The sequence below is a fragment of the Neophocaena asiaeorientalis genome, unplaced genomic scaffold (assembly GCF_003031525.2).
Source record: "Neophocaena asiaeorientalis asiaeorientalis breed wild unplaced genomic scaffold, Neophocaena_asiaeorientalis_V1.1 scaffold124, whole genome shotgun sequence".
In the NCBI taxonomy this organism is placed as follows: domain Eukaryota; kingdom Metazoa; phylum Chordata; class Mammalia; order Artiodactyla; family Phocoenidae; genus Neophocaena; species Neophocaena asiaeorientalis.
In genome coordinates this window covers 12,855,517-12,868,935 of record NW_020174135.1, presented here as the reverse complement: position 1 = coordinate 12,868,935, position 13,419 = coordinate 12,855,517, and the positions used below count along the sequence as shown (strand labels likewise).

At 33.5% G+C, this 13,419-nt stretch overlaps 1 protein-coding gene across 5 annotated transcripts in view; it reads left to right on the top strand.

The window, feature by feature from the left end:
* RELCH (RAB11 binding and LisH domain, coiled-coil and HEAT repeat containing) overlaps positions 1 to 13,419 on the top strand; it is a 113,841-nt gene that overhangs the window by 91,338 nt on the left and 9,084 nt on the right. For 4 of the 5 annotated variants that reach the window (XM_024754856.1, XM_024754857.1, XM_024754854.1 and 1 more), the window contains 4 exons: positions 554 to 692; positions 4,397 to 4,513; positions 8,260 to 8,348; positions 12,926 to 12,996. In XM_024754856.1, coding sequence (XP_024610624.1) covers positions 554 to 692; positions 4,397 to 4,513; positions 8,260 to 8,348; positions 12,926 to 12,996 — 416 coding nt within the window. Of the gene's footprint in view, positions 1 to 553; positions 693 to 4,396; positions 4,514 to 8,259; positions 8,349 to 12,925; positions 12,997 to 13,419 lie in introns of those variants that run through there. The other variant, XM_024754858.1, reaches the window with a different exon arrangement.

Sequence of the window (13,419 nt, the reverse complement as noted above, 5' to 3'; positions counted from 1 at the left end):
TTTTTGTCATATAGATTTTTTTTATAACAAAAATTAAACAACCGTGTTAGTTGTGGGAAAAAATGTTTTCCATTTTTTCACTTACATATTTCACCGGTGGAGCAAAATAAAAAAAACACATTGTTCTGCAAAGCTTGCAGTCTTGGCAGAATTTCAACATGTTCTTAAATCCCAAAATAAAAATGTCTTTTAGGGAAATATGAGTAAGATGTAAGTCATTAATGACTCATTGCTTTCAGAAGGTGAATAAGTGGGTAACTTACACTCTGATTTGTTTTAAGAATTATAGTTTAGATACAAAATCATCAAAACTCTATCTTTATCCCTAAATATTGTGGGGTCAGGGAATATTTGTGTTTTTAAAGAACAAAAAATGAATTAACAAGCATAAACAAAAATTTAAGATCTTTTCTGAGCCAAAAGACTAAATAAGTACTTATTTAATTCCAAATTTCTACTATTATGTTGATATAAGTCATTTGAATCCAGTGATGCAAGCCATGTTTAGTGTGTATCCTTCTCTCAATTTGACTGTACAATATTCAATTTTAAGTTGCTGGAAAGAGTGAAAATGCAGTTGGCTTCTTTCCTGGAAGATCCTCAATATCAAGACCAGTATTCTTTGCATACAGAAATCATAAAAACATTTGGTAGAGTTGGGCCTAATGCAGAACCAAGGTTCCGAGATGAGTGTAAGTTGCATTTTTTTTTACCATTTTTCCTGAATTGTAATGTAAGAGCGAGACCATAAGCCTCACTGAGGATTTGTCATGTGTTACATGACACCTTTCTACACCTTATCTTTCATATACTGAAAGCTGAAAGTGAAACAAGTTTGTTATTGTGGATTGATCGGTATTGCTATTAACTGCTATTAAATGGCTTCTTATACTATATAGTGATTGCTGTAGACGTATGAAAAGTAACTCATAAATAATTTCAAGTTATTTTTAAAATAATTCTTCCTGTTAATTTCAAAATACTGTGCTCATTATATTTAGAGCTTATTATTTAATTCTTATTTCTAAGGAAATTTTTATGTGTTTCTAGACATGTTCTTATGAAAGATACATTTCTTCCACTTAGCATGCCATTCCACTATTTTGTTTTAAATCATGGCTTGTTGATCGGCTAAATAACCTGCATGATGATCTGCTAAAGCATTTTCTCCGGTTTCTATAGTATCACTTTTTACTTTATGACAGCAATTTCTTTGGGTGTCATCAAAGCATCCAGTAATTATTACTCCAAAAGCATGACAGTTATCACTGTTATACCTTAGTCCTTTTATTTTTAGCAATTTGACATGCTCTTGGAAAGTCCGCAAGTTTGGCTTCTTACATCAGTTTGGTTTCCATACAAAATTGGATTCTCCCATAGACTAGTTATTGCATATCTAACCTGGTATTTTTAAGATAAACAACAAAAATATTGTCAGGATTTGGACTGCAGTGTCCAAAAGGTCTGTTGAGGGCATGAACACATATTGAACTACAGAAACAACCACAAGGTTATTTTTCAATGGGTAATAGTGTTGGTAGCATGAGGAGAAAATAACAGTATTTCACAATCAGTTAACAGAAAAAGGTTTAGTATTTTAGTTAGCATTAGGGATAGTTCCTCATCATAGTAACGTCAGATTTACAGGTGACCCTCTACAGGTGCTTTGACTAACTTTTTTGAGGCTGTCTGTAATTGCTCTGAAGCAAGGAGAATAAGTCTTGGCTGTTGGATCAAGGAATAGGCTGAATAGGCAATGGGTCTTTGGTGGGTGCCGTGTTGTTGAGTTAATAACTATCTAGAATATGATCTAACCTTTTTGTGTACACTCAAAGGAAAGATTTATGTATCACATAGAAAAGAGAAATATTCTTTTCATAATGGTCCCAAAATAGCAATTAAAGATTGGCTTGAGAAAAAATTGAAAATAGCAGTTTCCACTGCTTGAATAGGTGTAGTAAACCATTATTCCTGAAGCCTTCTACAACTTACTGTATACCCACAAGTTTGTCTTATACAATCTTCCTTCACATTCTGACACGAGACTTTTTTTTTTTAAGACAAAAAAATTGTTTTTCTTCTGTATTTACTACTCAGTCAGTTGGCTTCTCTTTTGCTTTAGAACTTTACCCTGTGGAATTTAGTGTCCTATATTAATAAGATTAATGGTAGATGAAGTAGAACCCACATTGACAAGGATGCTATATTGTTATCCATCTGTATTTATAGACAGTTCCTGTTAGGAGTTTAGAGAAAGAACAAAGAATTGCTGGGTGGTAATGTCTTCCTTGGAGTGGCATTTTTGGATATTCTTCCCTCTATTTCCTAGAGAATAGAAGACATTGGTTCTTCCAGTGGCCCTTTTTCTCTCCCAACTCTTAGTTATTATAGGACCTTTTGGTCCTGATTTTATCTCAGGGGCCATTTGTTTTATTCAGAACATGATACAGTTTTGTTTGTTTGTTTTCTACTTTTTTAACTTTATAAGTCTCTCTGAAAATGTTCAGTCATACCTTGGAGATTTTCTAACATGGCAGTTTTACATTTCAGATCAGTTTTTTTCAAAGTTCCTTATTTTAGATCTAAGCCCATTTACAAAAAGAGAGGACAAGATTCCCTTCACTTTTGCTATTGGATCTACCCCAGAATATTTTTTAGAAGTTTACAAAAATCTATTTTTATAAAGTTTCCTATTGATTTATCTTTATTTTGTTCGCACTTTTGAATCTTTGTCCAATCTGCCCTTAAGTGAAAGGCTTCAGAAGTGGCCTTATGTTGTGTATTTCCTGTTTTCCTTGCCCACCGAAGGTCAGTTGTAGAATTACTCACATCTAGGTTATTAAATCTTTTAACCATTTATCTCCATCTGAGGGGTTAACAATTAAATGAATTAATTGGTACAGATGTGGTAGCCCAGGACAATACATATATAATGAAATGTTGAATTCTTTAGTAAACTTCTATCTTCTGAGATTTAGGAATATCCTTAATTGTAACCTTTAACTGTCTGTAGACTAGAGTTTAAAGTAACTTGTATAGGTTTGTTTTCTAGTTAAGCAGTTTTACAGGGATCTTGTATAGTGTGGTTGTTGAGTTTCTGAGAAAAACACTGAGGAAAGGATTGCTTGTGTAGGAAATCAGGGAATGAGTGGAATGAATAGAGGCCACGTGTTTATAGATAAAGTAGTGCAAGGAAGGTCAGTTTCAAAATGTTTGGGCAGAAATGAAATAGAGAATCTTTGAGAGACTGTCTCAGAGCCACCATTTTGTTGAGGCCTCAGCATGCCAGTTAATGAATCGGAATTTCAGTGAATTCATTGGGAATTCAATTTGGAGTTTTTTGTCTTCTTATTTTTTCTAGAGCACCTCTGAAGTATGTTGTTATTAATTTTGATAAGTCAAAAAGTCCCCTAAAAATGGCCATTGTTGTCCTAAGTTTGTGTGGGGTTTTTTACCGTTTACTAAGGTGCATAAAAGTTGTAATTATAGTAGTGGTTTATTGAGGAAGCAGGAGATTTTTCTAGAAGGAGATTGTGGCTTTAACATATACAAGCTCAAGGTAGACATGAATGAAGTCACTACAGTTGGTCAGAAGTATGTGCTTATGAACCATGTTTTGGGTCCCCCAACCAAGCAGGACTAGAATGGGACCGTGTGATCAACAATTTGATAATCACTTACCCTGGAGCCATTTCTGCAAGGGACCCTGGTTTTAGTGGGAAATGGTATGTAAAGAACACAATCTTAGGCAGTAGGAGTGCTCAGTGCTACTGAAATGGTTACTGTTTCTTGGACCACCACTTTAATTTTAGCAATGTGCTGTCTGTATTTTTGAAATTTTACACTATTCATTGAGATATAAGATATTGAGCCCATTAGGTGACTTGAAAACTCAACCACCAGTGCTGTTTGACACTGGTCTTTGCTAAGAACTTGAGAAACTAAAGCTAATAATAGTTTCATGAAGTAGTGAAATAATTTGATATTGAAAATGAATCAGTATACTGTATTTATCTTTTTAATAGCAACAGTAATACAAGCTTTATATTTATAAAGCTGATAATAACACAAGAGATAGGTTGTTTACATTTGTTTATTTGGCTTTCATTTTTCAAACTGGGAAACTGAATTGCCGTGAAGCCAAATGACCTGTATACATCCTCATAATTAGGTTATAATGGCATGCTATAATCTATTTCTCCCAAATTCTAGATCACTATTTATTCTGAAAAACATGCTTTCTTCCCTAGTACGAAAAAGCAAGTATGGGATGTGGGTAATCTTTTGAAATCATCCAGAATTAAAATAAAATTTTATAAAATAAAATGAAAAATTATTTTTTTAATGTATAAGGATGTTTTAGATTAAAATTAATAATTTCTTTTTCTTTTTTCAGTTGTTATACCACATTTGCATAAGTTAGCCTTGGTGAACAACTTACAAATCGTGGATTCTAAAAGACTGGATATTGCTACCCATCTTTTTGAAGCCTACAGTGCACTTTCCTGTTGTTGTATCCTTGCTTTATTAATATATATCTATATTTAATAATCATTCTTACAGTGAACCTCAGTTGTTAAAGATTGAGAAGTAGAATTTTTTTCTTCAACTTAACTAAGAAGTAGTTAAGTAGAAGATTAAAAATTTGAGTTGACTTGCCCCATAAGATGGCTCCTTATTCTAGCCATCTCATAATTTTAAAAGATAAGTTTAAGTCTTCTGTGTTTATATGTTCCATAGTTTTGAAAACATTGACTAAAATTGTATGTATGTTAATCAGCTATATAACTAAGCAAGCAATGAGTTATAACTGAGGCTTCTGTTAATCAAAAGGAATCCTTGTATGTGTCCTGGCATTCATTTTTAATGAATGTTTAACCGTCTTTATGATCCTGTGAATATCTCTTGGAGAGATATCACTCATTAAAAAAAATACAGGGACACCATGGTTAATCATTTGCAGTGATGGTAGAACTGGAGGAAAGCTCAGAGATCATCTAACCCATGTCAACCACTACATTTTATAAATGACTAAACTAAAACTTAAAGGCATTAGTGACTTCTGTTTTTTATAATTAAAAGCAAAACTGTGACTAGAACAGTGAACTTTAGCTATCCTGTTAAATGTTCTCTTTAATATCCTTGGGCTAGTAAAATAAAAGTAAGAAGGAAGTAAAGATAAATATGGGCAGAATAAACTCTAGCTTTTAGGCTCTCCCATTAAAAGCCAGAATATTTCAAGAAAGGAGGAAATAAGAGATTGAAAAAATGAGTGAACGGCTGAACACTTGAATATAACCGTAAAAATATGTGCTAGACAACATAATCAGAGAATTATGATTTTGAGAGAAAAAAAATGATGGTAGAGAAAGAAATGCAGAGCTGTCTGTTAACGAGCTACTTGTCCTTTTAGAAATGTTAAAACTTGAAGTTCGATGTGTGGTTGAGAGCATTTCATTTTGGGACTCTGCTACAAATTGCCTATTCATGTGGCTGATATAAGCCACCTTCTTATACTATAGATCATAAAGTGGGCAGAGATACCATATTTTGATAATTTTGCCTCAACTAACCATATACCTTCTATAAGTTTAATTCCACTAAAAGCAGAACTTACTATCATTCCTGATTTATCTTGTTGGCATTTTCAACTTAGAGAAGATAGAGGAAGCAAAAAGAGGAAGTGATAATTCTGAATTAGCAAGAAAGGGCTCTTTAGTAATGGAGAAGTGACAGGACCCTTACAAGAAAGTAATAATGGCATGTCAGAGTTTGGCATGTCAAAGAAGAAGACATTGATACGCTTATACCTATTCCCTAAACTTTGCGAAAGTAAATGTTTACAAACTTAAGTGAAGAGTTGTGTGTAATCTTATATAGCAGAGTTTCTAAAGAAATATGCCTCAAGGAAAATGAGAAAGTCAAAAGATTAAAAATTTTAGCTCTGTTAACCTAATTTTCAAATGGACTAAGCAGTGGTTTCTGAAGAGCATAGAAGTCTGTATAGAAGGAATATTATTGTGTATTTAGGTATGTACAGAATATTACTAGAGAAAATACAGTAAAAAGTCTTTATAACAGCACAGTAAGGGGAAGAACCATCTTAACAATAGACCCTGTTCAAGTACTAAAAGCGTTAGTTCTCCGTGAGTCAGAACTTGTACTTGTGTCAACAGGGTGGTTATGGCCACTAATAAAATCACATTGTCCATATCTGTTCTGCTGTTCTATTGAATTACGAGCTGATAGAACACAAGAGTATTCCTTTCAGCACGACATCGTATTTCAATAGGGACATAGGAAATCTATATAATTTAACATTTGGCATGGTATTAAGTCAAGAAATCATGTTTAAGAAAAATTTGAAGGAATTTAGAAATGTTTAACCTGGAAAAGAAATGGTTTAGGGATGAAAAGATAATTTGAGAATTATCTTAAAGGTTGTTATATAGAAAAAAGGTTAGGCATGCTTGTGTAACTAAAGTGCAGAGCAAACACTAACAAGCGGAGGTCATGGAGAGGCCTATTGTGTTTATAAGAAAAACTTTCAAATTGAGCTCTCTAAAAATGCAGTGCTCTGTCTTACAAAACTGAATGTCCTGTCACTGTTAGCAGTCAGAGGCTTTATGACCACCATTCACAGATGAGGTAGAGGTGATTCCTAACATCAGATAGGACTAAATGATCTCTAAGTTTCCATCCCCTAAGAAAGATTGTGGGGTTCCATGGGGGAAAAGGACCAAACCGTGGGTAGAGAGAGAGGAGAAGGAAAGTGTCTTCCCTCTTATCACCAAGTAAGGCCATTTTCAGTTTCTCAATCCATGCCCAGATTTCTCTAGATCAGAGACCTTTCTCTAATCCAAAGGTCACTCACAGATACATCTAGGTGATACTTTTCCTATACCCAGAAAATAAAACTACATAGCCATTAGGTTGTAGAACTTTGTATATCTATAGGGATTTGGTACAACCAAATGATGTCTATATTTTTATAACTGCCTATTTATAAGTCACTCAATTATAGGAGTTTTATTTACAACTAGTGTTTATTTATAACTATATTTTTAAGGCAGTAGTTATATGGATTTTTTTTTACTTAATATAATTTATTATTTTTTTCAGAAAGACTAACTCATCTTTATAAAGGAACTCATTTACTGGCATTTTTCACTTTAATATGGTATAATATTAAATAAGAAATATTTTTAGATGGCTCACAACTGTAATAGGTGAGAATGTGTCAGAAGCGATGTGAATAAACAAGGTGCATTGTTTGAGAAATGCATCTGCTTTCCTGACTCCTTTCAATGTCATATAATCAACTAAAACTCATATGGCTAGGAAATATAAGTAGTACTAAAACTTATTACAGCAAAAGCTCTCTTGCCCAATTCAGTGAGGACCAGTGTGGGTCAGTTTAACAGAATGGTTAGAGTAAGAAATCAGGAAAATGGTATATACCTAAGAGAACTTCTTTTAACTTAAACACATAAATGTCATTTCTTTTACCAAGCTTTTGATGTAGGACTGAGGCATTTCTTTTGTGTGTCTGCTGATTAGAATTAAACATCAGCTTTCTTAGGTGAACCACATTCGTAATATAATTGTCTATGAATTTTAGCTTAAGTTTCTTTAAAGAGAATCCAGAAACATTTCTGATACTGGGTACTGAATTTTTCTAGATTTTTATATTTTTCTTTATATTTAAATATGTATATATTTACAGTTGTCATATATATAATTAAGCAGCAATTTTTTTAACATCTTTATTGGAGTATAATTGCTTTACAATGTTGTGTTAGTTTCTGCTGTTCAACAAAGTGAATCAGCTATATGTATCCAAGCAACAGTGTTTTAAGCAACTGGCCTTTATCAATTTTTTCTGAAACTTTCAACTTAGTTGTCATGGAAACATTAATTTTTTTACTTTTTATACTCATTTAAACATCCAATTAAATTTCATGATTTAATTTTCACCCTTATTATTTCATACGTTTACATACCATGTAATTAAATTATGTGCTGTTACAATAATCAATGCCACTGACATAAGGAGATTTGTGGGAATAAACACAGTTGCCTCTTGACAAGTAACTAACTCAGCAAATACAGATCGTGCTTGACAGAAGCCTGTTTGCTCTAAGTGGTCAGCATGCCATAGGCAGCATTTAAGAGATCTGCTTCTTCTATATTCTTCTGTTGTTCTGTTGGACATACCAGTTTTTTTTTTTTTAATCTCCTTAACTACCTCATCTCAAGTCATTTCAGAGGATTTAATGGTTAATCACTTCTTACCTGGTCTCAGATGTTTACGAATTGACATGGAACATCTTTCTCCAGAGCATGAGGTAAGCTACTATCATGATTAAGCCACTGTGATTATCAGTGCCATGTTCATGTGTTTTAATATCTCCTATATAGACTTTGATTCCTCTCCATGAGGTGTGATTATGATATGCTGTGCCTAATTTTTTAAAGTCTAGTTCAGCATCATTTTATGGATTTATTTACTAGCTATGAGATCTTAAGACACTCCTTCAACATCTTTGAGCTTCTGTTTAATTCTCTAAAGTAGGAATAACGTACTGTCCTTCACTGAATATAGTTAGAATTTAGTAAGAGAGTGTATGTGAAATGCTTTTTATCTATAAAATGCTGTACAGTGTTATCTCTGACCATTAACTTTCTTAGAAGCAAAGTTTCTATTTTCTCTCTCCATTTCCTCATAACTCTTTTCATTCTATTTGTCTTCCTGTATTCTCCAAAACCCTGTTTGTCATTTATTTCCTATTCTATATCTTCAGCCTGTTTTTCTAGCAGCTTTTCTTTAACCTATTATTGTGTTTGACTCTTCTCTCCTAAACAAATCAAAACAAAAACAAAATCTTCCCTTCATCCCTCCCTCATATCTCTTTTTCCTCCCAGCAGTTTACACCCCCTCTCTCAACTTTCACACTGTCTGTTGGTACGTCGTATTCATTACCATCACAGTAATCCAACAAAACTTCTGTCTCTACGATCACTACTGATCAAAGTGCTGCACCGAAAGGACACTTTTCAGACCTGATAGGAGCATGCAGGAGTATGTAGCCTTTTCATCCATATCTTTGTCAACACTTGGTATTCTTAGACTTTTTAAATTCAGTAGATATAAAGTGGTATATCATTATGGTTTTCATTTGCATTTCCCTGATTATTGTCAAACTTAGAATTATTTGTATGTTCACTAACATCAAAGCCTTTTTAGGTTTTTTGCCCATTTTTCCCACTTTGGGTTGTCTTTTTTCCTATTATTTCCTTGAAGTTTGTTATATAATTGGAATATCAGTATTCAGTCAATTTTGTGTTTTATGAATATCTTTTTCCAATTTTTGATGTTTTTTCACATTTTTGGCCCATTTGAACACTGATTTTTAATTTTTTAATAGATTGATTGACCAGTTCCATGACATGATCTCCTATACTTTCTTCTTAAAATGTTTAAAGTTGTATTTTCACAATAAAATTCTTAATCCATCTAAAATTAGTTTTTACGTATGATGTGAGGTAGTGCTTAAGTTACATTTTTTTCTGTATGGATAACCAGTTGTCCCATTATTGTTTACTGAACAGTGCATCATGTCTATACTGATTGGCAGTGCCACCTCTATCATAGATGATGTTTCCTTGTATGCATGTGTCTGTTATTAGGGAACATTCTTTTCCACTGGTCTCTTTCTCAATTATTGTAACATTGATACCCTGTCTTCATTACAGTTGCCTTGTTAAAAAGTCCTAAAATCTAATAGGGCAAGTCCAGCACCCTGTCCTTTTTTAGAACTGTTCATGACCCTTAGCTTTTTTATGTAAATTTTAGGATTATTTTATGAGACTCCAAGAAAGATCTCATTGAGATTCTGATTGAAATTGAGTTGATTCTATAAATTAATTGGGAGAGACATCAACTTCATGATTTTGAGTCTTCCTATCCAGAATATACTATATCTTATGTTTATTTAGATCTCCTTTAATGTCTTTTAATAAAGTTTTATAACTTTGTTTGAAAAAACTGTCACTTTATATCTATAATGTTATAATGCTACCTTTTTTAGGATTATATGGTTTTTAACCCTTTCTTGCTGATGTATAGAAATAATATAACTTTTGTATGTTGAACTTGTGTCTGGCCAACCTGAGAAACTTTATTATTAATTCTAATAACAAAATGTCACTGGAATTTTTATAAGTTTCAAGTGTAGAAAAGTCACCTGTAAATAATAGATTCTTGTATAATACTTTTATTTTTTTCCCTTTTCCTTACTGTAGGATCTATTATATTGCTACCCCTCTTTTACTTCTGATATCAATTTGTTTCTTGCTTTCTTTTTAAAATACTTTTGATAGGGGTTTATCAATTTTATTAACCTTTTCAAATATTGAACTTTTGGCTGTGTTGACTTTTCTCTATGTGTTAGTTTCATTGATTTCTATTTTCATCTTTATTTCCTTCTGCTTTCTTTAGATTTGATTTTTTTTTCTGTTTTTCTAACTCCTTGAGGAGGAGACTTAAATTATTTACTTGTTAACTTTTCTTCTTTTCCGATACATAAATTTAAGGCTCTAAGTGCTCCTTTAGCCACGTCCCTTTTACTGCATTGTAGGTTTGTTATCATTTAGTTCAAATTAGATTCTCATTTCCATTATATTTTTATTGATGCATGGATTTTTTTCATAAGGTAAAGGTAGTTAATTTTATGAGTCAGTTCTCTTATATTTGTATTAGTTTTTTGTAATCTGCTTGTTCTATCAGCTATTGAAAGACATGTTAAAATTATGATTGTGAGTTACGTCTTTCTCCTTTCAGTTTTCTCAATTTTTGCTTTGTATATTTTATAGATTCCCTTTATCAGCCTGAGGAAGTTCACTTTTTTTGCTAGTTGCTTGAGTATTTTTATCATGAAAGGGTGTTGAATATTGTCAGATGTTTTTTTCTGCATCAGTTGAGATGATTACATGGTTGTGTTTTTTATTCTCTTACAATGTTTTATATTAATGGATTTTTACATGTTAAAGCAACCTTTGCACTACTGCAATAAATCCCACTTGGTTATGGTATATAATTCCTTTTATATGAAGGTAGATTCAGTTTACTAGTATTCTGTTCAGGATTTTTGCATCGAAAATGAAGACTACTTGTAGAATAGAACAAATAAGAAGCCTTATTTTCACTACCTTCCATTAGTGTAGGGTGGGACTGAAAATAGGGGGAGTGGTTAAAAGTTTTTGAAAGGATCAGACTCCCAGATTACCTTCTGAACCTTGGTGGAAGACTGGAGCTTTCCTTTCTAGACTTGAGATATCAGGCCTAGCTGAGAGCAGGAATAAGGTGCTATAATGAAAGGAGGGAAATTAAGTCAAAGGTATAGTTAGTCATTAGAAACCTCATTACCTTTCTCCTTCTTAGCTCCAGGAATGGGGTGGCAGCCAGAATTATATTTGCAGGGAAAAAAAGATTGGCAGAAAGTTTGTGCCAGAGTCACCTTAAAGTGAATTTACTCATGCATGAAGAGATTCTAATCAACGTTTTAGTACCTCAGTCTTTAGTGGATATCCCAAGATGACCAACCATTTGAAAAAAGCCTCTGACATCAAAGACAGAGATGAAAATATACACACAAGAAAAAGGATACTGGAGGGAACGGCCAATAGAGGGAGCGGAAGAGAAAGTATAAAAACTCTCCCAAAAAAACACTGATGCAAAAGAAAAGAGCCAAACAAACGAAATCTGTAATGTGTCAGATGAGAGAGCGGGAAAACATTACAAAATCAAAAGTCTTTACCATAATCTGCAAGGCACTAGAGGACCCAGCTCCTTCCTCCTTACCTCCCGGGCCTCACCTTCTGCCTTCCCCCTTGCTCACTCTGCACCCACCACTCTGGCTTCCAGGCTTAGAATACAATAGACATACTCCCAGCTGGAGTCTGCTCAGCCTCTAACCAGGGTCTCACACACTTACTCCTCATGTCCCTCAGGTTCTTGCTTAAATATCATCCTCTCCATGAAACCTGCTTAGAACACCTCCATGTAAATTGTAATATTCTTCACTTTGGCCTTCTATACCCCTTATCTCACTCAGTGTTCTTTCCAAAGCCCTTATCACTTTGTAATATACGATATGATTTACTTATTTTTTGTGTTTGTTGTCTATAACAAAGGAACATAAGCTCTCCACAAGGAGGGAATGTTGTCTATTTGCTGCATCCTCTGTGTCTAAAAACATGCCTAGCACGTAGAGGGTGACAATAAGTTTGTTGTCTAGTGACCTCCATGCACAAATATGGGCCAAGAAAATTCAGGAGGGCCATTTGGTTTCTGGTGTGGGTGCCAGCACTTGGGGCAGTAGCTTCCATCCCTCCACCCTTTCCATTACTCACTCAGTCTCCCCGCAAGAGTGATAGCAACTCTTAGACACCTATTGTCTCCCCAGTTTTAGTGACCACAGACCTATATCTGGTCTCTGCCCTAGACTTTAAAATAGAGCATCTTGCTTTTAGCAACCTGGAAAAAGCAAGGGACAAGGGACAGAACAGCTTTTACTGGGAAAATATGTCTGACCATGGTATGTGTATTTTTTAAATGTATATAAATTTTACTTTTAACATTAGATAGTGGGGAAAGCTAAGGGAGAATGGAATCAGACTCAGAAGGAAGGTTAGTGAAAATCAAAGTGAATTATTGAGTTATACAATTGAGATCTTTTAATGCTATTTCGGTACCTAGTCTAGCAATCCAATGTGAATTCCTGTAACTAAGTAACTGCCAAAATTTTCAATTTTTAGTTAACATATTAGCTTATGGGAATATTAAAAATTCAATTAAAAACTTTAAACCGTAGTATTTTACTATGTTAACAGTATTTCTCTAAAGTCATTTTTTTTAAATCAGGTTATTTTAACTTCCATGATAAAAGAATGTGAACAAAAAGTAGAGAACAAGACCGTCCAAGAGCCTCAAGGGTAAGACATTAATTCTTTTTTTAAGGCTTTAGTTAACCTTAATTTCTCTATATAAATTTTCTTTAGGTGGGTGTAGTGTTTTATATTGTGTTATTTTGTAGTCATTAATTTGGAAGACAAGAAAATCCTTTAAAACAGCAGTTCTCTAATGCTAATCCATAAACCATCTGGGAAATATAAAATTCAGATCTCTATCTCATTCTCTGTGACCTCAACATTCTGAGTCAGCCTAGGGATCTGTATATTTAAAAGCTTCCAACAAAAACACTAATTTGAAAAGATATATGCACCCCAATGTTCATAGCAGCCAGCATTATTTATAATTGCCAAGGTATGGAAGCAACCTAGGTGTCCATCAGCAGATGAATGGATAAAGAAGACGTGGTGTGTGTGTGTGTGTGTGTATGTGCGTGTATATATATA